Source organism: Equus asinus, chromosome 5 (genome assembly GCF_041296235.1).
Source record: "Equus asinus isolate D_3611 breed Donkey chromosome 5, EquAss-T2T_v2, whole genome shotgun sequence".
In the NCBI taxonomy this organism is placed as follows: Eukaryota; Metazoa; Chordata; class Mammalia; order Perissodactyla; family Equidae; genus Equus; species Equus asinus.
The window spans coordinates 86,255,729-86,281,980 of NC_091794.1; the positions used below are offsets into that span (position 1 = coordinate 86,255,729).

At 48.5% G+C, this 26,252-nt stretch overlaps 2 protein-coding genes across 8 annotated transcripts in view; both read right to left on the reverse strand.

Moving 5' to 3' along the window:
* Positions 1–219: 219 nt before the first annotated feature.
* On the reverse strand, positions 220–11,817 carry SH3D21 (SH3 domain containing 21). Of its 4 annotated transcripts, XM_070510368.1 has the most exons (16): positions 11,557–11,803; positions 11,300–11,376; positions 11,081–11,144; positions 10,720–10,838; positions 10,418–10,508; positions 10,190–10,245; positions 10,051–10,096; positions 9,801–9,901; positions 9,595–9,681; positions 9,390–9,432; positions 2,338–2,431; positions 2,190–2,242; positions 1,993–2,087; positions 724–1,838; positions 565–628; positions 220–491 (listed from the first exon to the last, which is right to left on the reverse strand). In XM_070510368.1, exons 1-16 carry the CDS (start codon positions 11,558–11,560, stop codon positions 414–416), a joined length of 2,187 nt encoding a protein of 728 aa, XP_070366469.1. In that variant the 5' UTR covers positions 11,561–11,803; the 3' UTR covers positions 220–413. The 4 variants fall into 4 exon arrangements, with proteins under 4 accessions (XP_070366469.1, XP_070366471.1, XP_070366470.1 ...); XM_070510369.1 differs by lacking the exon at positions 10,418–10,508 and having other exon boundaries at positions 222–491; positions 11,557–11,817; XM_070510371.1 differs by lacking the exon at positions 11,081–11,144 and having other exon boundaries at positions 223–491; positions 11,219–11,376; positions 11,557–11,622.
* Positions 11,818–12,508: 691 nt separating this feature from the next.
* The window catches only part of THRAP3 (thyroid hormone receptor associated protein 3), a 76,959-nt gene continuing 63,215 nt past the window's right edge, over positions 12,509–26,252 (reverse strand). For all 4 annotated transcript variants that reach the window (XM_070510366.1, XM_014840133.3, XM_070510367.1 and 1 more), the window contains 8 exons: positions 24,549–25,262; positions 23,444–23,616; positions 22,573–22,684; positions 21,452–21,536; positions 19,334–19,521; positions 16,737–16,932; positions 15,940–16,083; positions 12,509–14,081 (listed from right to left, as the gene is read on the reverse strand). In XM_070510366.1, the coding sequence (XP_070366467.1) occupies positions 13,860–14,081; positions 15,940–16,083; positions 16,737–16,932; positions 19,334–19,521; positions 21,452–21,536; positions 22,573–22,684; positions 23,444–23,616; positions 24,549–25,262 (1,834 nt within the window). In that variant the 3' untranslated portion in view covers positions 12,509–13,859. The remainder of the gene's footprint in view (positions 14,082–15,939; positions 16,084–16,736; positions 16,933–19,333; positions 19,522–21,451; positions 21,537–22,572; positions 22,685–23,443; positions 23,617–24,548; positions 25,263–26,252) is intronic.

Here is a 26,252-nt window from a genome sequence, read left to right on the forward strand (position 1 = left end):
AGCCCGACCCCGCCGGGGCCCCTCCTGCCGGCCATCTCTCCAGCGCCGAGCTGACGTCCGAAGGAGACACCCTTTCTCCGCCCCCCCCCCCCCACTCCCCGGCCCCCAGCCATCCGGTGGATAAAAATAGCCGCGCGCAGGCCTTGAGAACGGTAATGGGAGCCACATGTTGGCCAGATGTGCCCGGGAGAGACCGCCAGGAATGCGGAGGGCCGCGAGCACCAGGCCGGCCCCGCCCCCGCCGCGCAGGCCCCGCCCCCGCCGCGCAGGCCCCGCCCCCGCACGGACCAGGCAGGCGCGGCGCGTACACAGCAGTTTACTTTCTTGCGTTTCCCAAAGTCGTGTGCAAGGACGTGGGTGGCCGGAGCCAGACTTCGCTCCTGGTCTCGCCGTAGTCCCTCCCGGGCCCACCCTCAGTGCGTCTGCGTCTGCGTCTGCGCGTGGATGGAGCCCCAGGCCCCGGACTCCTGGGTCCTCCGCTTCAGCCGATCCTAGTCAGAAGAGGGCGTCAGGGGAGGGCCAGCCGCCTGCTCTCTCCCCGCCCGGGGCCCGCGCGCCACCCACCTCCAGCAACTGGCGCTTCTCTCTCTCCCTCTTCAGCTCCTCCCAGAGGTCGGTCAGCTTCCTTCTGCGGACGCGAGACCGAGGGGAGGGGGTGGGCCAGGCAGGCTTAGGGCCCCCGTCCCTCTTCCTCCCACACCCCTCCCTGCCCCCTCCACTTACTCCAGCTGCACCCCCATCATCTCCAGCGACCGCCTTAAAGACACCACCTCGTCTTGTAGCCTCTTTATGTCGCCCCTGTCACCTTCGCTGTCCGTAGGATTTTGTGGGACCAGGGAATGGAGGCTGGGAGTCTCCTGCGGTTGTGGAGTCGGCTCGATAGGATGTGGAGTCTGTTGAGTAGGGGCTACCTCTTTGGGGGGCGCCTCCTCTTTGAGGGTAGTCTCATCCTTCGCAGGTACCTTCTGGAGAGGCGTGGTCGCCTCTTCCCGGGGGTGGGCCTTCTCAAGGGCGGGCATGGACCCTGGCTTGGACTCAGACTGGAGTGGGGAGCTATCCCTTTTATCCAGGGGGTGTTTCACCGTACAGAGTGGGGGCTCCTCTGGCATATGGACCTCCTCCTGGGATTGAGCCTCATCGGCTACAGGAGGCTTGACCTTCGGCAGGGCTTCCTCCGGAGAGAAGTGATGGAGCAGAGTGTCGCCTCGGGTGGAGGCCTCTTCAGAGAGCAGCTGCTCTGGGGTCAAGACCCTGTCTAGGGTGGGGGCCTCGTCCCTAAGAGGGGCCATCTTTGGGCTGGGGGCTTCATCTTCAGGTGGGATTTCTGGGGCAAGGGCCTCATCCACAGAAAAGACCCTGTCTGGGCTTGGGGCCTTGTCCTCCAGAGTTGTGGTCTCCTCTAGGGTAGGGACCTTATCTAGAGTCAGGGTTTCCTCTGGAGTGGGGGCCTTATCCAGAAATGGGGTCTTCTCTGGGCTGGAGGCCTTGTCCTGAGATGGGGTCTTTTCTGGGCTGGGGGCCTTGTCCTCCAGAGTTGGGGTCTCCTCTGGGGTAGGGACCTTATCTGGAGTCAGGATTTCCTCTGGAATAGGATCCTGATCTGGAGACCGAGTCTTGTCTGGGTTAGAGGCTTTATCTGGAGACCGAGTCTTGTCTGGGTTAGAGGCTTTATCTGGAGACCGAGTTTTCTCTGGTCTGGAGGCTTTATCTGGAGACCTAGTCTTCTCTGGGCTGGAGGCCTTATGTGGAGACGGGGCCTTCCCTGGGGTGGGGGTCTTGTCCAGAGTGGGGATATTATTCACATGAGGGGCCTTTGCTAGGCTGCTCTGCTCTTCTTCCTGTGGTGATGGGGGCGAGGTCTCAGCTGAGGGCGGGGGACCTTGACCGTTTGAGTGGTTCCCCATGGCCTGGGAGCCTTCACCCTCGCAGACTATCCCCCTAGGGGCCAGACTCTGCCCAGTATCCCCCTCTCCCATGTCTCGGGCCTCTCACCTGACTGGTTGCAGAGCGTTGCCGGGAAGCCTGGGTTTTGGATCGCTTTCTGCCCGGGTTGCTGGGACCTCCAGTGAGGAAGCTGCGACTGGAGCCTATGAGAGCAGAACCTTAGGGGCCCAGCCTACTCAGACCCTGAGTCTCTCCTTATCTCTGTCCCCAGTCCTCAACCACTGGAGAGAGGCAGCAAGACTTACCGTTGTCTCGGGAGGGGTGCTTCTGACTGTCCCAGCTGGGAGTCCCAGGTGGCCTGGAACGCATCCTCATCAGACCCAGAGGGTGGGGGGCAGGGAGCAGCATTGCTCTGGACCCTCGTCCTCCTCCCACCCCCACCCTGCTCCTTACTTGGCTTTGCTGGGCCCAGTGGGGGCTATCACCAGCTTCTTGACCATAGGAAGGGCTGTTTTGGGCACCATCTTTTTTGGTTCCTTAATGGGACCTGGGAGGGGAGAGGGGAGTGTGGCATTGGTTCACTCACTTATGCATCCATCTAACAGTCACTGGCCCTGTGCTGTGCACAGAGGACTAGGGACAGGAGACGGATCATCTTGACTCTGCTTCCTGGGACTTCTGGGGAAGCTGACCACACCTCATGCCACATGGGCACAGGGGTGTGTGGGAGCACCCCGAAGGGACAGCTCGCACACAGTTGTCAGGGAAGGCTTTGTAGGGGAGATGGCTCCATCTGCTGCCAGTTTTTATCCGTACTTTCCTAAGACCTGTTCCCTGCTTAGTGCCTATGACTGCTTCCCTGGTTCAGGTCTCATCTCTCTCCTAGAACACGGCAATAACCTCCCCCTTCCAATACATCCTCCCATGAACTTCCTTGTCTTCTCTCATTTACTCCCTAAGAGATCTCAGCCAGTCTCCTGGGTTTAATTATCATCAACAAGCCAACGACTGCCAAATTTTCATCTCTAGCCCCTTCGTCTTCCCTCAGCTCCAGACTCATATCCGACTCCCTCTCAGTATTTCCACTTGCAGAGCTAACTGGCGTCACACGCTTAACATATCCAAAACTCATCTCTTGCTCCCCCCCACCCCCTTGCCTGCTGAATGTGCCCCTTTCCCAGTGTCCCCATCTCACCCATTCACCCATTTGCTCGGATGACAAAATGAGGAGTCATTCTTGACCCCCTTTGTTCCCTTATGCTGCGCATTCAAACCCTCGGTAAATCCAGTCCACTCGACCTTCAAAACATGTCCTGAGCCCAACCACTTGTCACCCCTCTGCCACTGAGCACGCTAGATCAAGTCAGCGCCATCTTCCCCTGGATTGTCACCACAGCCCCCAACCTGGGCTTTGGCTGCGTTCACCGTGCCTATGGTGTTCCTCCCACAGCAGCCAGTGAGGGAAGCAGACATAAACAAAAGAAACAGACTATGGAGTGTGTTCGAGAGTTACGAGGTGTTACTGAGCCAGCTGAAGCAGGGCAGTGGGTAATTTTAAATGGGGTGGTCAGAGAACCTGGGTAGGTAACTTACCCCCCTGTGCCCCAGTGCCCTCATCCGTCACGCATGGACAACAACAGTCCACATTTTGTAGGGTTGATGTGAGGTTTGAGCGCCTTACCCACATGAGGTGCTTAGAGGGTTTGGCATATAGTCAAAGCTCAGCAGATGTCAACTTCGACCTCTACTTCCAGTAGTATGGCTGGTTAGGTGCTCTAGGGCGCTCCCACTAGAGAATAATTATATCCTGCTTGGGATACAATTTTGGGGCACTGTTGGACTTAAAAACGGTAGGGGAGGTCCACAAAAAAGGGAGGAACTGGAGCCAGAAAGGTAGTGAGAGAGCATACTGCTATGTAGTCACTAAGCCTAGGGCCTGGGACGAGGAGCAGTGTCCCAGGCTCTATTCCCTCAGCTCGCCACAGGCCCAAGCTCGGTAGCCACACGGCAGTGCGACCCTTGCACCACTTCCTTCCAGAGGTCCGACGTGGTCTCGGGTGGTTGGTGCCCTCTGGCTACTGGCAGAAGGAGAGGCAAGTCCTCTCTGGAAGCGATCTTTCTCTACTGGGGCGTGCAAGACTCCCACAGATTGAGACCGAGTCGGGAGCTCACACACGAAGATCAGAGACCATGCGGAGGCGGGCCATGGAGAGCGGGAGTCAGCGACATAACACACGGCAGACACTGGGACTGCCAGGTGAAGAACTCAGCACAGCTAAAAATAGGTGAAGAAACAAAGGATGAGCATGCAACAGAGGGACCGTCAGGAATAAGCAGGCAGATTTGGGAAAAAACAAAACAAAACTGAACTACTAGAGATGAAGAGCGGTACTCTTGAAATAAAATGCAATGTCTCGGCTAAACAGCAGATCAAACAGAGCCAAAAAGCCAGAGAGAGAATTAGCAAACTAGAAGTATAGTGAGCCGGGGAGTGAAAATTTTGAAAGCAATGTTAAAAGGAACGGAAAAGAGAACTCGGGCTTGAGGGTGGCTGAGTGAGGTGACAGACAAATTCTCACCTCCCAAGGCAACCATTTCAGCACTCTGGAAATTGACCAAAGGCAAAGATGATGTGAGAAGCGTTTCTGCCCGATGGGGTTCTTGCCTAAGGCTGCACCATCCCCGCGCCCTAGCTTGGTCCATGTGGACATTCTGCAGGGTAGGCTAGCTAGGCTGTGAGGACCAGCAGCTCCTCTGCTGTAGGTGAAGGGTTGAAGGGTGAAGCTCACTCAATTTTGGGGTGTAACCTTCGATTTGGCATTGGTTTCCTAGCTATGACACCAAAACCACAAGCAACGGAAGAAAAAAATAAACGGGACTTCATCAAAATTTAAAACTTTTGTGCATGAAAGGACACCATCAAGAAAGTGAAAAGACAACCCACAGAATGGGAGAAAATATTTACAATCATTTATCTGATAAGGGACTTTTATCTAGAATGGATAAAGAACTCCTACAACTCAACAGGAAAAAGACAAACAACCCCATTAAAAAACGGGCAAAGCACCCAAACAGACATTTCTCCAAAAGAAGATATACAAATAGCCAGTAAACATATGAAAAGATGCTCAATACCATTAGCCATCAGAGAGATGCAAAGCAAAACCACAATGAGATATCACTTCATACCCACTAGGATGATTATAATCAAAAAGGCAGATCATAACCAACATTGGTGAGGATGTGGAGAATTGGAACCCTCATGCACTGCCAGTGGAAATAGAAAATGGTTCAACCACTTTGGAAAACCCAAAGTTAAACAAAGAGTTATCATGTCACCCAGCAATTCCTTTCCAGGGTATATACACATGAGAGATAGAAACATGTCCAGAGAAAAACTTGAACACCAATGTTCCTAGCCAAAAAGCAGAAACCATCCAAATGTCCATCAACTAATGAATGGATAAAATGGGGTGCATTCATACAATGGAATATTATTTGACACCAAAAACAATGAAGTATAATACATACTACAAAATGGATGAAACTTGAAAACAAAAGGGATAAGAGAAAATATTTTGTTGTTGTTGTTGAGGAAGATCAGCCCTGAGCTAACTGCTGCCAATCCTCCTCTTTTTGCTGAGGAAGACTGGCCCTGAGCTAACATCCATGCCCATCTTCCTCTACTTTATATGTGGGACGCCCACCACAGCATGGCTTTTGCCAAGCGGTGCCATGTCCACACACCTGGGATCCGAACCAGCGAACCCCAGGCCGCAGAGAAGCGGAACATGTGAACTTAACCACTGCGCCACCGGGCCAGCCCCAAGAAAAGATTTTTCTAATGTATCTAAATATATTAACAACTCTTTGGTGAGATTGAACAAGAAAAAAAGAGAGAAAAAATAAACATGAGAAATGAAAAAAAGACTGTAACTGCAGATACAGATTATAAGAGAATATTATGAATAACATTACACAAATAATTCAAAAACATCAATTAAAAGGATAATAAAAAAATATAACTCATTAAAACTGATTCAAGAATTTTAGCCAGGGCTGGCCCCGTGGCCAAGTGGTTAAGTTCACGCGCTCTGCTGCAGGTGGCCCAGTGTTTCGTTGGTTCGAATCCTGGGCGCGGACATGGCACCACTCATCAAGCCACGCTGAAGCGGCGTCCCACATGCCACAACTAGAAGGACTCACAACGAAGAATATACAACTATGTGCCAGGGGGCTTTGGGGAGAAAAAGGAAAAAAAAAAAATCTCTAAAAAAAAATTTAAATTAAACTAAAAAAAAAAAAAAAGAATTTTAGCCAGATTTCTGGCCAGCCACTGTTACCCAGGGACCAGGAGACAGAATGCTGTCTGTGCAAGTGTCCTAAAGTGTGAGATTTCTTCCCCTCTGAGTCCCAAGGTGAAGCCATTTGAAGAGAAGTTGTAAAGGGGTCTTTGAAGATGTAATCAAGTTAAGATGAGGTCGTACTAGATGAGAGTCGGCCCTAAACCAATGACTGGTGTCCTTATTAGAAGAGGGAAGTTGGACACAGACACACACGGCAGAAGACCATTCGAAGACAAAGGCAGAGAACAGAGTGGTGCATCTACAAGCCCAGGATTGCCAGCAACTACCAGAAGCTAAAAAAAAGGCAAGGAAAGATTCTTCCCCTAGAACCTTCACAGAGAACGTGGCCATGCCATCATCTTGATTTTGGATTTCTAGCCTCCAGAGTCATGAGAGATTAAATTTCTGTCATTTTAAGCCAAAAAAGAACAAAATTTTAGCCAGACTTGCCCAGAACTATTAAAGAAATTGAAGAAGTTTAAAATCTTCCCATAATGGAGACAAACAGGGCCAGATGAATTTACAGGCAAGTTTTACCAACTTTTAAGGAAAGATGACACCCATCTTATATAAGATCTACCAGATAATTAAAAAAAATAATGTATCCTCCTCCACTCATTCCTCGGGCCAGTATAATCCTGATAATCAGATGAGAACCGTAAAAATAAATGCAAAAATCTTAAAAGAAAAACTGGAAAAGTATTCCTACGGTATATGAAAAGATAATAAACCATGACCAATTTGAATTTATCCCAAGAATGCAAGGGTGGCTTAATATTAGAAAATTCTAGGGGCCGGACCAGTGGCACAGTGGTTAAGCGCGCATGTTCTGCTTCAGCGGCCCGGGGTTCGCCAGTTCGGATCCCAGGTGTGGACACGGCACCGCTTGGCAAGCCATGCTGTGGTGGACGTCTTGCATACAAAGTGGAGGAAGAGGGGCACGGATGTTAGCTCAGGGCCAGTCTTCCTCAGCGAAAAGAGGAGGATTGGCAGCAGATGATAGTTCAGGGCTAATCTTCCTTAAAAAAAAAAAAAAAAAACTACAAGTGTTATTCATCACATTGACAGATTAAAGGAGAAAACCCATATCATTTCAAAAGACTCGTAGAAACAATTTGAGAAAATTCGACATCCACTTGACAAAAATTCTAAGTAAAATAGAAATAGAAAGGACCTTCCTTAGCCTGACAAAAATGTATGTACGAAAGATCTAACCAACATCCTTGTTAAAGGGGGAAAGTTAGAAGCATTCTCCTTAAAATCAGGAGCAGGGTAACGATGTTCGGCATCACTACTTCTATTCAAAATTTTATTGAGATCCTAGCCACCATAGTGAAACAAGAAAGTGAAATTAAAAGGCACAAGGAGTGGAAGAGATAGAGAAAAACTGTCATTAAAACAGACATGACTGTCTTCATAGAAAACATTAAAAATCTACAGGTAAATTAGTGGAAATAACCAGAGTTTATCACCATGCTGGCCAAAAAGTCAATATACAAAACTCAATGCATATCTGTATTCCTGCAATAAATAAAAGGGTATCTATTTTTTAAAAAAGAGACAGAATAAAACCTCTTAGGTATCTAGGAATAAATCTTGTAAAAATTGTGTAAAACTTACACGCAGAAAACAATAAATTATGCTGGAACAACTAAGTGTCCACATGGAAAACGGTATAATTGCATCACTGATTAAAACCAATGCTACATAGATAAAAGGAATTAAAAATGAAAGGCAGCACTTTAAAAGTTTTAAAGACATTATAAATGACTATCTTTCTGAACTCGAGGCAGGAAGGATTTCTTAAACAAGAAAAAATCTGCTCACCACTAAAGAAGATTGATATGTTTGCATTAAAATTAAGAATTCCTGCTCTTCAAAGATCCTAAAGAAAAAAGAAGACAAGCCAAAAACTTGAGAGAAAATATCTGTAAGATATATAAGCCATAAAGGATTGGTATTCAGAATATATAAAGAACTCCAACAAATTATTACTAACTAACCAGGAAAATGCAAATTAAGTCCACAATGAGACGCTATTTTGTACCTACTAGATTCACAAAGATAGAGAAATCTGATAACACCAAGTGTTGACGATTTGGATCAACAGGGTCTCCTCTACACAGGTGGTGGAGTGTTAAAATGTGCAATCACTTTGGAAACCAATCCGATTTTATTTCCTAAAAGTTGAACATTCATACACCCTGCAATCTTGCAGTACCGCTCCTAGCATCACATCCTAGAGAAATGGTGATACCTGCACACTGGAAGGCAGGCACACAAATGTTCATGGCAGTACTATTTGTAACAGCAAAAACTAGAAACAATGAAAATGTCCAGCATCAGAAGGAGACTGGGTACAAAAACTGTGGTAATTCCATTTATAAGGAATATTATACAGCAGAGAAAAATAAATGAACTACATCTGCACACAACACGGATGAATCTTAGAAACATAATGTCAATTGGAAACAGCAATTCCTAGCAGAGTATAAACATATGATACCATTTTTATAAAGCCAAAAACAAGCAAAAATAAGTGGTACATTGGTTAGGCACACACACATGTAAGTAAACTTCAAAACTCAAGGGAACTATAAACACAAAATTCAGGATAGTAGTTACCTTGGGTGTGGGGAAGCAGCAGAATGGGAAAGAGAAGGAACATACAAACTATTGGCAATGTTCTAGTTTTTGGAACACCACAGGTGTTCATTATTAAGTTTTAAAATACAAATGTTACATAGATTTTTGGCATGTGTGAAATATTACATGGAACAGTAAATGCAAGGACACACATTACTACAGACACACTGATACATATACAGAGCTCTTCACTGACGCACTTACTAGTTATGTGAACACACACACATTATCATAGACCCAGACATATCGATCTACACATTTCCTTACAGAATGAAACAAATCTAAACCTGCTGATAGCCATATTCTCAAGACACACAGAGACACGAGCATGTTAACAGACACAAAGTGACATGTTCCCAAACACCGACGACTCACAAACATTCCTACCAGGCCCTTAACCCATGGGGAGGTGCTCCTAAGGAGGTGGGCTGGACCACTGGGGAGCTGCGAGTGTTTATGGGCTGTGGGTCTCCCAGAGAACACCCCCCAAACCCAGGCTTCCCAGGCACCCACCTGATTCCCGAGATACCACTTTCCGTGGGGCCAGTTTCTTGATCTGTGCAGAAAGGAAGTATCAGAACCCGACGAGGAACAGCCACATTTCCAGGCCCACCCTCATTAGGGGCGACCCTCCAGCTGTATCCAGTGAGTGCCATGACCCCCAACTTTGTCCAGGGTAGCCTGCCCCCGCCACCTGAGTACCCAGCTCTGTACTCACTGGGGGTGGTGGGAGCACAAAGTTGTCTGGGAAAACTCCTCTTCTGCCTTGAGACTCTCCTTCCCACCAGCCCTTATCCTCTGTGGTCTGGGAGAGAAAGCTGCCTTGGGGAGGTGAGCCAGGTCCCCAAGCCCCTTCCTTCCCGGGTCCCACCCCTTCTCAACATGCCCTTCCCTGCGCCCTCCCATGCCCTGTGCCTTTCACACCTTCCTTAGTACTTTCACCTCGTCCCCCCTCCGCAGCGCCAACTCGTCTGGGGCCTCGGGCTGGTAGTCAAACAGGACCCTGTAGGTCTCTGGGCGGGAGCCTGAGGGGAGGTCAGTCCACTGAAGCCAAACCCCCCTCCCCAGATCAGTCAGCAGCTCCCTCCTGCGTCAGCCTAGCTGCATCTCCCTCCCCCCAGTCACAGTGGCTTGGGGGAGGGGGTTCTGAGGGACGTTTTGGCTGGGTGCTTACCTGTCCGCAGGTAGTCCGGAGGGCTGTCATAGGTCAGGCTGCTCAGCTAGTGGGGGCGGGTGGTGGGGGGGGAACAAGCTGAGCCTCCAGCCCCACTAAGAGGGACTCACCACCCCTGTGCCCACTCCACCCACTTTACCTTGGGAGGCCGCTGGGGACCAGGGCTGATTGAAGGCATGTCTGGGTTACCAATGCCTGGTGGGGGATAGTGAGGTTAGGGGGGGTGCCAATTCATAGTTTAGATCATGGGAGAGGTCAAAGGGGTCCCAGGGTCAGGATGAGAGAATCACAGGCTCAGGCCACTGGTCACTGCAGATCGCAGAGTCTGGTCACAGGAGTTGAGGGGGTCACAGGGTCCAGGTCTCACTTGGGGGCCCACTGTCCAGCAACTCCACAAAGTTGGATGGGAAGGCTCCCAGCTGCCCGTTCTTCTTCCCCAGCCACCAGCCGTCCTCAATCTGGGGAGGAGGGAGGACGGAGGGGCATCTGGTTCTGCCCCAAGAGTCTCTCTAGAAATCTCACACCCTTGGTCCTGCCCGGATTCTGCTGCCTCACTTTCCCATCTCTACGCCCCTCACCATCCCCACCGCCCACACCCTCACTCCCCTCAGCCGGAGGCCCGTGCTCCATCATCTCCCCCCAAACCCTCCCATCACCTCATCCCCTCACCTCCTTTACCACTTCCACAATCTCCCCAGCTTGCAGCTTCAGCTCGTCCGCCTGCTCCGGGCTGTAGCTGAAGTTCACTTTGCACCATCTTTGGGGATCCCGAGATTTGGCGGGGCGACCTGGGGTCGGACGAGAGTGAGGCTGCTTGAGCCCGGCGCGCCAGTCCGCAGAGCTGAGGGAGGGGCGGGCTGCCAGCGTGCGGCGCGGTGCCTCCAGGCCCCGCCCCGGGGCGGAGCATTGTACTCGAGAGCCAATCACAGGCCGCAGGGCGGCCCCGCCCAGAGCCGCGCCCGTCACGGCGAGCGGGGGGCGGACGGGGCCGCCGGGGCCCCGCGCGCCCGCCCACCTGCCCGGCGCTCACCTCGGCGGCGCGCACAGCGCGGTCTCGGCGCCTCCCCGGCGCCGCGCAGAGTCTCCGGGATCTCCTGGGGACGAGGGCACCGAGAAGGGGGCGCTCAGCTCCCGCGGGCGCGCGCTGAGACCCCCAGCCCGACCTCACCTGCACCAGGCGCTCGGGGAAGAGGCCACGGTGGTCCCCCAGCTCTCCGCGCAGACAGCCCCGTGCGGGCCCTTCGCACACCTGCCGCACCACGTCCCCGGGCGCCAGACTCAGCTCGTCCTCCTTCTGCGCGCGGTCTCCGGCCAGGACCATCATCTCTGCGGGCGGAGGACGGGGCGGAGGCGCGGTTCAGAAGGGCCCAGTCGGGGCAGACGGGCCATGGCGCGAGTCCCGGGCTCCATGTAGAGGAAAGCGGGAGAACGCGCGGGTGGTGTAGACTGCTGGCACCATTTCCACAAGGTTGCACAGAAGAGCCGCCCTGAACCCTCTGCACATACCCATGGCTGCCGGGCACCCTTCAGAGCCAGGCGGGGAGGATAGTGCGGTCCCGCTGGCAGCCGAGTACTGGGCGGGTGTAGAGTGGGACGAGCTGCGAGAATGTGAAGCAGAGGAGGCGGAGACACACGAGGGTAGGCCAGGCTCTAGGTGCTGGGAGTGGGCGTGGGAGAGGGGGCGGCCCGGCTCAGCAGGTTCGGCCCCCAACCTCGGGGTGAGGACTCCAGGGCAAGTGCTGGAGTCACAGGTGGGGAGAGGCACAGAGCAGGGTGGGGCCCCCCACGGGGCAGCAACCGCTCTAGAGCCGGCCCTGGGTGGCTGGTAGTCCCTGTGGTGCACACGAAGCTATTGTTGGTATACTCTGCTTTCCCTGGGAGGCATCTCCTCCTCCCAAAACCCTTGCTTCGGTGGCCAGGCCTAGTCTGGTTTCAGAAAACACCTCGGTTTCTCCTTGGGGGAAGGCAGCAAGGAACCTGAGGAGCTTTCACCGCTCCTGCTTCCTACAGCCAAGCCCAGAGCTGGCAAAGGCTGAAGGTCAGAGCCCACCTAGTGCCAATCCCATGTGGGCAGGGCTAACTTTCAGGTAAGCCTCCTGCTCAGTGGTGAACACAGAAGGCTGAGTCTATTATTTACACCCCTTGACCCCTGCCCCCCACCTTGGAAGCGGAAGTCCTTGCTCATGACACTATAGTGAAAAAATCTGGTTCTCCTGGGGTGTCCAAGGTACAAGACGAAACAAAACCACTGTGATGGAAATGAGGAATTATTAGCCAACAGGGAGCGGCTGAGGTTCCTCCCAGAGGAAGCAAGTGTGGGGCCGGGAGGATGGGCTGAACAGCAGTCTGGGCCCAGGCCCCACACACATTTTCTCTCTCCAGGTCCCTGAAGCGGCTGTGGGAGAGCTCCGCCTCCCCCCAACACACACACACTCAGGCTGACAATGACCAGAACCCATTTACATCTGCCACTTCATTTATTATTTTTTTATTTGCAGGAGGAGTTGAAACAAATTTTAAGGGTGTTTTCATTTTTTTTCCCTAAACATGAATCATTCAAGTAAAACCAACTTAACTATAGAAATGTAGCAAAGTAAGGGGAAAGTAGCACAACAACCCAAGAAGCAAGACTGGGGGGAAGAGGTGGGTGCAGTCCGCATATTACATATGCATAGATGCCATATGATTCACCTGCTCAGGACCGCCTCCCCAGAAGGCAAGCACAAGGACCCATTTTAAGAGGATGTTTTCCCCCCAAACATCTGAGAATGTTTCAACTTAAAGCTTAAGGTTAAAAAAAAAAAGGAAAAGAAAAAACAAAACCAAAAAACCCCACAAACCACCCAGCCATAACCACCTTCCTTAATCGATCATAGGAGTTTCTTTTCATTTTATAAAAAGATTAATAAAAAATATTGAAAAAATTATTTTTTTCATCTTATATTTGTAAAGATAATAGAATTCAGAAGTTTCTTAGAAAACAGACCAGAAACTGCTGTCCAGTTTCCACCCCTGGTGCTGAGAGGATCAGCAGGACTAGAAGGTTTGGGATACTGGAGCTGCTGGTGGAGAATGGGAAGCCCAGCCCAGAAGAAATCAGAAAATACTGGGGAGGGGGCACACATGGGGTGTGGTCAGGAGCAACACCATGGGATACATGGCTGCGCAGAAAAGGGGAACACAAGGTGGTCAGAAAGGCCCTGAACTCCTCCTCGACATACAAAACCGATTTTTACAAAGATCCAAGCAGTTTGGTCCCAAACTGAGGTGAACACTTCAATGTTTATTCACATGCTTTGTTTTCTTTTTTAAGAATCAAAGTTGCCCAAATTAAATCTTTCTGCTCATGTTACTACATATGCCTAAAAAAAGAAGAAGAAGGGCTTTTAAAATCAGGATAAGGGAGAAGAGATTGAAAATCATCAAATAAGTCCTCTTAGCTCCAAAGGAAATGAAATTAAGAACAAAACTGTTGGTTTCTAATAGGGAACAAACCAAAATCCAAGACTCGCTCTTCCCTCCCTACCCCAGCCCCCACCCCACACACCAACGACAAATGAGAAACACAGCTAAAGCCCAACGTGTTGTGTTCTGCTCAAGAGCTGGGCCTGCCCCCAGGCTCTGCGGCTGCCGCCTCTGTCCAGTGGGACGCAGCGCCAGGGATGCTTTTGGCTATAGGATTCCGCACGGCCAGTGGGGGGTGGGGGTGGGATTTTCAGAATCTTCTCGAGGCTCCTCTGTTTAGCTCCTCACCAGCCATCTTCCTGGCGCCTCTCTCCCCTGGGCAGGGGCTCCCATCAGAGTGGCCCCTACTCGGTTGTGGGCTGTAAATTGTCCTTCTCTTCTCGGTTCTCTGTCCCACTCTCATCATCTTCAATCTCCCCTTCCTCCCCACTGAACTTGTCATGGGCCCATTTGGGGCTGGTGCTGGATTTCCGGAACATGAAGCGGCCCCGTCCCCGGGGAAAGGCTCCTCGGCCCCGGCCCCGGCTCACCCACTTCTCACTGCCTTCGCCTTCGCGGTCATCATGCTGAGGAAAGAAAGTGGCCATCAATGCTAGCCAGAATGAAGGAGAGTAGCCAGAACCTTTTCTACTCCCACCCAAATGAGACTTTTTCAAACAAATCTATGCCGCAACCCACCTTTTGCTCCTTTTCTGTCCTCCTCCCTCTCCCCTGCTCCAGAACTGCTACTGATTCAGATCCATGAGAATATTCAGTTCGGTGCCTTAGGAATTCTAAGGCAGTAGCTCGGGCATTATAACAATGATGACGACGATAAAACCCTAACCAAGCACTGGAAGAGCTTCACATGCATTCTTTCATTTAATCCTGACATCTACCCTATCATTATCACCCTCCACTATGCAAATGAGGAAACAGGCTCAGGAACTTGAAGCAGGACCATATTATTTACTATACTCATCTCTCAAAAGATGGGTTTGAGAGAGCCAATCCACCAAAACATGAAACTCTGTCTCATCTGGGATGTCGGGTAGCTCACAACAGAGGAAGCGACACTCAGAATGCACAGCTGGGGCTCCAGCTCTCCCTGACTCTCCACACCCTCAGCCAAGAACAGGCAGTGAGACCAAGGGCAGATGACCTATCTGCTCACGGTCTTAGATTAGCCAGTGGCACAGGCAGCACCACAACCCAGCCTCCTGTCTTGCCTCTCCCTTCTTTAGTTTTATGCAAGGAGGCAGTGTGGCAGAGTAGAACACAACCTACACATGTCTCAGACAATCCCTGCTCTGACGATCTCACGAGAGGAGGGGTCCAATGAAAGAAGGAACAAGACAGCACTATGAAAACCAGAAGTTGCTGTCCTTGTTACCTCATCAGCTCCATAGCCCCAAAGAGTCTAAACCATCCACCCACACAAGTAGGACCTCAGGCTTCTAGGTGTCAGCTCAGCTGAAGAGCCAGCTGCTGCTTATCAGGGATGCTTGCTCACCAGCCTAAATGAATCAGGTTGGCGATGCTCTTCAGGTGGCAGACGGGCAGGAAAAAGGGCTTTGTATGACCTTTAATCCCTTCCCCTAAAGCAGTCCCACTCCAGCACTTATCCTGGGCTCAGCCACCAACATTTCCCTAGACATAGGTTCTAGGGTCCTCTAGGAGTCTCAAAAGCAGCTCCCAGCAGCCCTAGAAAAGCGAAGGTGGCCATGCACAGTCGTCTACCCAACAACCTGTTTCCTAGCCGTGCAACTCGCACCAGAGACCCACGCCAGCCCTTCTTGTGGGGGATGGAGACTCAGCTCCAAGCTCACCCCGGTTACAACACTCAAGAGTCACATTTACTTGGATCTGAACCTGCTGTGGACACAGGAGGCCAGGAGAGCTCACTCATTGGCCAGGTAATTCAGCCTAGAAGAGCCCCAACCTGAGACAGGGCAAGAGGCCCAGAAGGTGCCCGGTACCTAGGAATGACCAACACCCTAGATGAAAGACGCCCTAATCTCTTCCTCAAAAAGAGATCCTGAAATGGCTTTCCTGTCACTCTTGCACTGGGGAGCAACAGAGAGGAGCTGTGGCCTCAGGCGAAGGTTATGGCTCCATCTCTGGGAAAAGGCTGGAAGGAAGCTGAAGTTGGGTGAGCAGTAAAACAAGTTTACAGACTAAAAGGGCAAGAACCACCCTTGCTGCTTATCTATCCTGCAATCCATAAACATGTTAGACGATAAACCCTCTCAAGGCCAGGGCCACCTCTCTAGAGAACACTCATCCCACATCCCAGTGTGTCCCACAAGCGCCCATCCTCCCAGCTCAATATGACTGCCTGAGTATTTAAGCACGGTTTTGGACAGACCAAGTAAGGCCTCAGCATCAGCCACGGTGTGCGCCAAAAAGCGCTCTGGCCCTTCCTGGTTAGCCCCACACACATACCAGGTAATACTTCTTGCTTTTGGGCGTGTACTCAGGGTCCCACTCCTCCTCCCGGTTTCTCTTTTGAAAATCGTTGCTGCTGCTGCTGTTGTTGTTACCAGAGTAGTTGCCTCTACCCCAGCCTCTCCCTCTGGCTCGAAATTGCTGTGGCAGTAAACAGGGAAAGGGAATAAAAGACCATGTCAGGAATGGAGGAAAACACCTCCCTGCATTCTGATCAAACACTTCTGGCACAGAATAGATAGTTGCCCTCAATCAATATCCTCGTCAACTGGTTTCTAGCCATTCCCTCTGCTCATCTCAACCTAAGCATACAGCCTAGACAGCGGACAACATGGCACATGGATTCCCTACATACTGCACGGTCAAGATAACTGGGGGCCAGCCCCATGGCAGAGTGGTTAGATTCAGCGTGCTCCGCTTCTGTGGTCTGGGTTCACAGATTCGGATCCCAAGCGTGGACCCACACCATTGATCAGCCATGCTGTGGCAGCAACCCACGTATAAAGTGGAGGAAGACTGGCATGGATGTTAGCTCAGGGCTAATCGTCCTCAGGAAAAAAAAAAAAAGAAAAAGAAAAAAGGTGGGACATCCTGAGACCAGAAGCCCTCAGAGGCTTTCCGGCCAAGCAATTATAACTAAAAATGGAAAACCTGGGGAATGGGGAGCCACAGATTCTGAGGCCTAGAGACTGACTACTTGTATCGAGGGCAACAAAACTGGTATTCTGATCAACAGAAAATTAGAACTGGTAGGAGCAGGGGCTTAGAGAAAGGGGGAAGGGACAGGGTCTTACATAGGTCCCTCGAGCTCTGCCTCCTCTTTCACTTGGACCCACAAAGTCTTTGGTCCCCAGTCTTGATTTGTCAAAGCCCGTGGTGCTCTCCTCTCTCTCCTCTGTCTCCTCAGTGTACTCTTCCGCCTTGTAGGAACGGGATGACTGGGAGGAAGAGGATGATGACCTGGACCGATCTCGTGCTCTCCGGTGCTTCCTATGAAAACAGAAGAGCCAAGGAAATCAGTAAGCCTCTAGGGGCTCAGCCCTTGGCTGGGGCCTCATGGATAAGCAGCATGGGCAATGAGGAGCGCGTCTGTGATGAAGATATTGAAGACAAGTAACCTAAGAAAATCCAACTTGCCCCCAACTTATCCACCCAGGGTACCTGGGGAGCTTCCTCCCAGTTCTGTCAGTCATGTTCAGTGACAGATCTATGTCTGAGCCTGTGATGAACGCAGGACATAGACAAGAGGAACAAAGCACAGTCCACGGCCTCTGGTAGTTCAGTCTAACACACATGCATGAATCAGAAGGGCAGAAGGAAACCATCGCTGTACTGAGAGCCATGATGTATCTGGTACTGGGACAGAAGCTTTATATATTACCATCTGCTTGTGCTTTATGTTCCTTTTACTTCTCAATACCTGTCTCATGGGGTTGCTCTAAAGATTAAAAAAACAATATGCTTACACTTGACATTGACATAGCAGGCATACTGTAAATGGCAACTATGATTATTCAGTATTATTTCCTCCCTTTTATGGATAGGAGATTCAGATGACAAAGCTGAGCAGAACCTGGATTCAAACCTAACTCTGACTAATTACACCACTACTCCACATACCACCTTCCAGTGGCCCCAACGGGTTGTGTTACGAAGCACGGGATCTAGCGAAACTCTTCCCAGAGTTATTTCCCTAGCCCTTCCCTTCACCTGGGGGGAACTTATAGTCTATGGCAAACTACACTAATATGATGAGTCACTGCCTACATACTAGAGGTCGGGGCCAGCCCTGCCATGTGGTAGTGGAGGAGGTTACCGGCTGCCTCTAAGGTGGCAGGAAGGCCAAGGTCCCAGGAGTAAAGAAGGACTTACAGGGAGAAGCCAACCAATAACCTATCGTTTGCGTCCTCCCTTCCCACAATCCTGCTCCATTATGAAAAGCACCTTGCCCTTCCTCCCACCTCCATACGTAGGAGAAGCTCGAGAACTTAAATATGTGAATCGTGTTGGTGTTTCCTAGCATTTACTCATAAAAAGGATAAATCTGAGTTCATGTCATAGGATTCTTGTAACTTAGATGTCTAATTCTGACTCCTAGAAATCAATGCTCTTTTAAGAGGTTTTCAAAAATAAAATTCCAGAAGGCCCCAGATTTGAGTCCCAGCATTGCCTTTTATTACCTGTGTGACCTTGGGTTAAGTCATTCTTCAGTCATATGAGAAAGAGTTCTTGTGAAGTGAATGTGATACATAACGACAACAAGGACATAAGGAGCATTTTTCTTCTTGCCTCAATCACAGAATACTAGGGTTGCAAGAGACTTGTTCAAGGTTACACAGCGAGTCAGAGGCAGATGCATGTGTTCCAGGGAAAGGAACCAGGGTAAGTAATCCACACCCAACCCTGAAATGCTCAGGGCTTCTGCCTGCTTTCCACCAGGGGCAGTGCTGAGGACCACTGTCCCACCACTTTCATTCCCCAGTGGGGATCAGCACGTCCTCTATCTGTGGGCAACCCTGAAAACTGCTATGGCTCCTTATGCATAAGTAACACGGTGGAAGGGGAGATAAACTGGAACAGAAGATCTGAGTTCTGATGTCACCGATACTTGTGTAATCTCAGACAAATCGTTCTGAACTTAGCTTCTTTATCCTTCAACTGGCAAAATCAGTATCACAACAACTGTCCAACTTATCTCAAAGAATTGTTATCAAAAAATGCCTAGGAAAATGCTTGCCAGCTGAAGTTCCACAGCAGCAGAAGGGGTGCCGCTTCTGTGGGAAAGGTGTGGGGCCGCAACCTGCCACGTTGAACAAGACCCGACTGAAGAGTCATGCAACTTTCAAAAACGTAAACAGAAACGACAGCACCTTGGCATGCACGCTTCCCTATGAAGTTCAACAATGCTCCCTTTGTTTAGAGAATACTTGGAACACCTCTCTTGGAAGTGTCTGTGAAACTAGTTCAGAATGCGTTTAAGACCAACAATCTTGTCCTATCTAGTTCCACCCTGCTTCTCTGACTAAACAGCGTCATTACCTGACAAGGACTTCGAGCCATTTCTAACATAGCACCTCCCCATGAAGACTTGTGATGAACAAGGAACGTCTGGAAGAACCGCAAAAGGAATTCCCAAATGATTCCTCACGCTGTCCCCACAGCCCCATTAATGCCATCTCCCAGGAGGCCTCTCTGACAAGGACCACACCTACTTCACACAGAAGTTCTGTTTTCACACTCGAGACCTCACTTGACAGTGACATGGTATAAGAGAAGAAACTGCCCAGGTTGCTATCATCCCTAACCTCAAAGGTCTGGTGTGCAGCCAAAAGGGATCAGGCAAGAGACTCCACTCAGGAGTCGAACGAGGGGACAGACAGGGGTCACGTACTTCTGCTTCTTTGATCCTTTGTGAGTTTTCTCTGTTTTCTCAGCTGACCTTTCCCTCGAGTGGCTCGAGTCTCTGGAATCCACTGATTCTCTTGATTTACCTCGTTTAAGATCTCTCTCCTTATGTTTTTTACGACGTTCAATATCAAGGCGGAGATCAACAGGATCATCTTTGTATTTTCCCTCAGCCTGCCAAAAGAGAAATCAAAATTAAGGTTTTTGTGACCCACAGCTGCCAACTCAACCACCCCACAAACTGTGGTTTCTACTGCCATGGAGTGGTACACAGGAAGCACTGGGAGTGTGTGGCACCTCACCCAAGCTTGGGAGGGACACAGGATGCCCCACAGAAGTCACTTCATAAGGATCCCTGACAGAGCCCAAACCAGTTCTCTAACATGATGATGATGACCACCTTCTGGAAACGCTCTATACTGATTTCGCATTGTTTCCTCTGCGGCCCAGTAACGACTGGCTAACTTAGAAGTTGAGAAAGCCAAAACCAGCTCTGGAAGGTGGCTGGTTAGGCTGGCTCCGGCTCAGCCACCACCAAGAGTGGAAATGTTCATGTTATCCTTCCCCTACCTGCGCTGGAATAGCCACCTGGGGCTCATCCTCTACTGAGTCCAAAGACAGACAATGAGAAACTTAAGGAGACTTCCAAAATGCTTAGTTATATTGAGAAACTTCTCTAGAGAGAGCATATCAAAAACCATAACAGAGCATTCAGAAAATGGCAATGCCAGGTCAAAGTTTACTGTTAAAAAAAAGAAGAAAAAAAATCTTTTTCACTCACTTCCTAGGAAGTGTAACTATCAGGGTATGTATGCTGCAGACACAGTACGAGCCCAGCAGCATCAAGAGCCTTCCACCCCAAACCATCAGGGCAAGGGCTTTCAACAGTCCTCAGGAAACTCAGTGAGGGTAGAGATGCAAGGTGCTTAAGGACATTATACACTAGGTCTTGTCTCGTGGAAGTAAAATGTCCCTAATCTAAGAGGAAGGAATGAGCAGTTCACTCTGTATGAACATCTTACTTACACAAACTAAGGTTTTTGGTGAAATAAAGTTTAATTTTAATTAACAGGAGTGGTAGGTAGAAGTAGGTTTATCTTATCAAGCTGTTTGTTTTTGAGAGAGGGAACGGGGCCTCTGCACCCTCCAAAGACAGAGAGAAACGTGGCCGCTGCTCCCTTGGGCAGTGCCGACAGCACCTCTAAGGAGTTGGCTTTGTGAGGCACAGAGGACGAGATCTCTTCTGATGTTTCAAAAACGTGCGTTTCACATGGTTACTCCCAAGCTGGTGGGTACTTGGAGAAAAAGAAAAGGGGGATGGGAGAGAAGAGAGATTGTGCAAGAGGGCCTCTCATCACATTCAACTAACAAGACAAATTTGTTTGGAAAACTTTAAGATTAATATTTTTAGAAAACGTTTCAGCAGCATCGGAGGAGCCATCTCTAATTTTAAATTTCAACTGTATATGTGAATGAAGGTCAATAAATACTAAGATTTTAAAAAACCCAAATCTAGTATTTCATAGTTAAAGATTGCATACAAGTTTTAACCTCTTAATAACAGTGTTTACGTGCACATCATAGCAAATGTAGCTGGGCTATCAAAGTCATGTTTAGCTTTAAAGTAACAGTAACCGAGAGATGACAGATATGGTACAATGTTAGGAAAAAACTGGACTAGCTGTTCAAAACAGTCTACGAAGTTAAGATATGAATATTTTACTCTGCTCTGACATGCATGTCTTTTTGAAATCATGGTTGGAAATAGTGCATGTATATAGTTGATTTGATAATACTTACAAGCAGAAAAATATCACAAAAAGTTTCTTCTCTCATCATGGGCACTTGTTCCAAAACTCCTCTCTTTTTTCTCAAGCTCACCTCAATAGACTTTGGGGTCATTTACCATATTCTAACCACTTCACAAAGGTTGTTGATACATTTAATAAAAATTAACCCTTTGTAGTTCATTTTTAGAATTATGCCCATCCTTAAAAGAAAAACACAAACTTAAGTAGAGAGTAATTTAAACAAACACATTTCTGTCAAGTTCATGCCCAACGCACTCATTTTGTTGGAATTACTGATCAAAGCAACAGTTCACCTTGTAGCCAGGTTCCCGGGGACTTTTCATGTCGTCATGAGCCAAACCATGTTTTCTGAATGTACTGGGGGAAATGTCTATCCTCCTAAAATCGAAAACACAAAAACTGTTTAAAACGTCACACTGTGAACATAGTACTAGTAATACCTTAGCTCAAGTTGGGTAACGGAATCACAGGCATTCCCTTTTATTACGTTTCATAACGTACATATATATCACTTACACCCTTTGCTTATATATTTATATTTCCCATAGGCATGCACGTGCGTGCGCACACACACAAAATCTCAACTTCTCAGTCAAACTCATACTGAAGAAACTTCTTATTCCCTCCCTGTACTGTTACAGCCAGGAAGACAGACTCACACACAGCCATGCCTATAATCTCAAGTTCACACAAGAGTATGCTCTGCTAACCCCCAAGCGCAGTTCTCATCTTGGGAATTAGAATATAATGGCTCATTATTCACCTATGAGATTAGGTCTAAGTCAGAAACCACCACCTGGCATGTGCACACATCCCCAAAGACCCCAAATCCAAGACTGTTGGACAAACATGGTTCTCCTACCTATGGCAACAGGTTCAAGAGCTGACTAATAAGGAATTAAAAAGATAAGGCCAACTTTGTTTCTAGACAAAGTCCCTATTTGCTAAGTAGACTCCCACAACCAAATGTGAAATTCTTTAAATTTTCCAGGCTTTTAAAACCTTTGATAGAATCCTACAAGCTCCCCTACCCCCAGCCCCTACCCACTGCAAATTCTTCCAGAAGAAGAACTGATATATCAAATAGATGGGATGCTTAAAGAAACTTAACACTTACTCTACCTACAACAGCTCACAGTGCTCCCAGGTTGCTGCGGGCCAGCTCCCAAGAATACAAGGGCTCATCTATATAAAAACAGCCATTTTCCTCAGACCCTTTCCAAGGTGAGAAGTTCGCAGTCAAGGAAGCACGCCCTTTCCATGCACAACTAGACGCCCACTTGCTATCCTACAATCTGGAGGATGTTACCCTAAATCCTGTTGCTAATACACCTAACATGGCAAAAACAAGACAAGTTTTGTATCTGATGAGCAGTCTGTTATCATCATCTCCGGTTAAGGCTGAAATCCTCACCTGTGTATTTCTGGGCTTTTCTTGTTTTTAGCTGCCTCTTGCTCAGTTCCTCTTTTTAGGTATTTAGTAAAGCGTTCATGCAATGTCATTCCTGAGGACCCAAAGTGATGCTCTGTGGGAAGTCAAAGGAAAACACATTAGGCTATCAAAGGCAGACACAATATACAACTCTTCCGCATGAATCTGCAGCCACACAGATGAGATGAAAGTAGTCAAAGCCATAAAACATAGAAAAGAGGAAGGAAAAAAAGCTGGTTCAGACAAAACCCAATGTTGGGCACTGGATTTCCACCGTAGCTCCCTTATCTTAGGACATGGATACAAAGACACCTGACGTTTACTAGCCTTTGAATCAAAGCATCAATTCCTGCCTGAGTTTAAATCTCAGATGGAACCAGTAACTGGCCCAACGAGCTACTACATCATCTTCTCTTGGCCATTCCCTAAACTCACCCACTTCCATGTGCCCCGGAGATGGTAAAATAACGTGGGGAAGAAATCCACGCCACAAGGTCTACAAGAGATCTCTAGAGGCTTCCATTTGCGAGACAGGAAATGACAGAGGTGTTGCAAATGCCACGTTTCATACCTCCTTTCTCAAGCGTTTTAAATCTTCATGGGAAGGATTTTACCTATTCTCACAATTACAGGTTACTACCAGCATTTCAAAATACTCAGCAGTATAACTAAAGAAGGAAAACTCCTCCTCCTGGACGGAATCTCCTTCAAGCCAGTCCCTAGCTTCAAAGGCCCTTTCAAGGAGATAAAGGGCCCCAAAAGGCTCCCTTCTTCACCCACTCATCTTTCTGCTTGTAATAGAGGAAGCTAAGTGTGTGGGAAGGGAGCCTGAGCAGGCTGGGTTTGGACTCACCTTTAACATGGTGAACAATGGTCACTATATGCTGGGCAAACAGTTCCGAGGGGCTCCGCTGAGACTGAGCTGACTGTATGTGCTGGAAAATGGAACGGAATTCCTGTTCCTTTTTGTTGCTATGGACGAGATCCCGACAAAGCTTGCGCTCCTGAGCCAATAAGCCACTGGGTCTGCAAATGACACAGAGGGAGGCCCAATGTAGTAAGATATACAGAAAGTCAGAACATTTAAACCTTAAAGATCCAATGCATTTTTTTCCAAAGAGTTTCTAATTTATCCACCAAGTTCCTTTTTTTCTTCCTATCAAAGTTCAAAGTAACCTCAGTGCACCATAACCATGGAAAAAGGCATCCAAAATCTCTCTCTCCCTTTTACTGGGAATCTTTAATAGGAATAAATGGGCAGGATAAAGCGTTAAACCTCAGTGACTGTTTTTGGGGGAACTGCTGGTTTTAACACACAAAACAAGTGGGAAGGTATTTTCAAAAGATCAACTGGCTTGGCCAGCCAGGGCCAACCAGTGAAGTGACACAATGAAGCAGGAGTGGGATATGGCTGGAATGCTGCTCAGGCAGACTTCCAATTGGCTGCACAGTTTTTACACCAAGTAAGAAACAGTCAGCCTGGGCCTCACCACCCTTTCCTAAAGTTCTCCCCCCAGCCCCAACTCTAAAATTGCTACATCATTTGATAGAATAAATAACAGACTCTGGTGACCTAGCTAACAATGGAGAAATGGATCCTGGATGGCTCCACTGACAAAAGACTTCAACCTTAAGCACATTTAGGAAGCAGCAGGATGACTGGGGCGGTGGGGGTGGCACTGCAGCGGTGATGGACAGAGGGCACCCAGCAGTGACAAAGCCAGTCACTAAAGACTGAAAGGATGTTTCACTACCCATGTGAGACTGACTCCAACACATAATCGCTCAGTGCCACACACTTGCCTCTGAGAACCGGTCGACATGAAGGCATCAGCACTGAGACCTGGACAGCAGGGGAAACACAGGAGGGGCCTGTCCTGGTTCCAGAATGCCCTCGGGGAGAAAGGTTAGGAGACACCACTAAAAAACCCTGAGGATCAAGAAGGACGACATCTCACCTTGCAAGGTCCTCATCAAAAGAGTCCATCCGGACATTGACCTGGGCCTCTCGAGTAATAGAAAAGGAAGACTTCCCCGTGGAGAAGTCTCCTTTGGCGCCTAGCTTCTCTCGGCTCTCAGAGGTCTTTCTCGGTGGAGGCGATGAGCTTTTCTCCTGGACTGATTTGTAAGCTGTCACTCGGAAATTCTTTTCAGGCACAAACCCCCTGTGGCCACTTTCACTCCTCTTGGGCCCTCCCCGATCCTCCTTTTTGGATCTCTCTGAGAAAGACTCCTCCTCCAGCTCCTCTGTTTTTCTTTGCTTTTCCTTCCCTGGAGGTGCATACACCAGGCCCTCCCATTTGCCTGACTTCTCCTCCTCCTGGTTTTTGTTTGCACCTGCTATGACTTTTGACATAAACTTGGGTTCATCATCAAACTCAGATTCCTTTCTCCCTTTAGCTTTGTCCTTATCCTGATCATCCATCTCCTCCTTGTGGAAGTCAGCCATCTTCTTCTCAAAGTCATCTCGGAGCTTATACCTTTTGGGAGATTGGCTACCCCGAAAAGGCTTCTCAGTGTCAGTTTTGGGAGCAAATGGATCAGATTTCATTTTCGTATCACCTAAGCCCGTGTCAGAGAAGCTCCCTTTCTCTTTCATTTTCTCCTTATCAGTATTTGTTTGTTTCTGTTCCTTATCTTTTCCATTCTCTGTCTTCTGCTCTTCTAGATACCTAATTATAAAAACATAAGGGAGACACACAAGAGGCTTCTTAGGAAACCTGATCTAAAACAGCACCATATGGTCTTGGGTTTTTCATTCTCTGAACAAACATGTCTTGTGGATTCCAGTGTTACCAAAGGACTTTCTACTTGGTTACCTTCAAGTGATTTCTGAAAACCTGCCCTTCACAGATCTATGAACTTGGCATTTAAGAGAAAAATACATGGTCCATAGAGTTGTGTCTTACAAAAGCAACCAAAAAGAAAATAATAAAGGTAATTTTTAGGATACTAAAAACAAAAACCTACTTACCTGTGAGTGGTCTAGGAAAAAAAAAATTAAGGTCTTATCCAACCTTCACTCAGTCACTTAAAATCTGCTTTCAGCAAAGTTAACATAGAATGTTCAACCTTGGACTGTTTTGCTTTTATACAACTCACACTTGGAAATATAAGTCTCAAAAGAGACTTCAAATTTGCTTCAAGTCACCTAGAAGATCTAAATATGAAATGTACTGCAAACACAAATAAAAACAAAATACATGTTAATTGGGGGAAGGGGGTAAAAATCATCCTACTCTTTCTCATGGAAAAGTAGAACTCACGCCCGAGTTGTCTAATGAGATTCACAGTCCTGGCAAGGAACAAAACTTCTATTTAAGATAGACTTACTCAAGGCTGGAAAGTACAGATGCTGAACATCTCACTTGTATCATTAATGGAGAAAGCCTAATCAAGTCACAGTTGCATATTAACATGGCAAAGAAGAATCAAGGGACAGCAGGGCATCAAAGAACATACTAACAAGAGAAAAGAAAGAAAAAAGGAAACCACTTGCTCGGTTAAGTCCCTCTTGACAACCTGGTCCCAATGCAACGTCCCTGTTAGGTCTCTGCCATCCCAATCCATCCAACGACACAAACAAAGATTCAGGTTCCAACTCACCATGTCCCCCAGGGTAGAAAGACGGAAGCACTGTCACGTCCTCTCCTAACACGCAG

Excerpts from the sequence above, each read along its gene's own strand:
- SH3D21 (XM_070510368.1), bottom strand. Across the intron at positions 10,839-11,080 it reads GCGCTGTGCGCGCCGCCGAG|GTCGCCCCGCCAAATCTCGG; the intron begins GTGAGCGCCGGG and ends GTCCGACCCCAG. Across the intron at positions 2,432-9,389 it reads AGTGGTATCTCGGGAATCAG|GTCCCATTAAGGAACCAAAA; the intron begins GTGGGTGCCTGG and ends CTCCCCTCCCAG.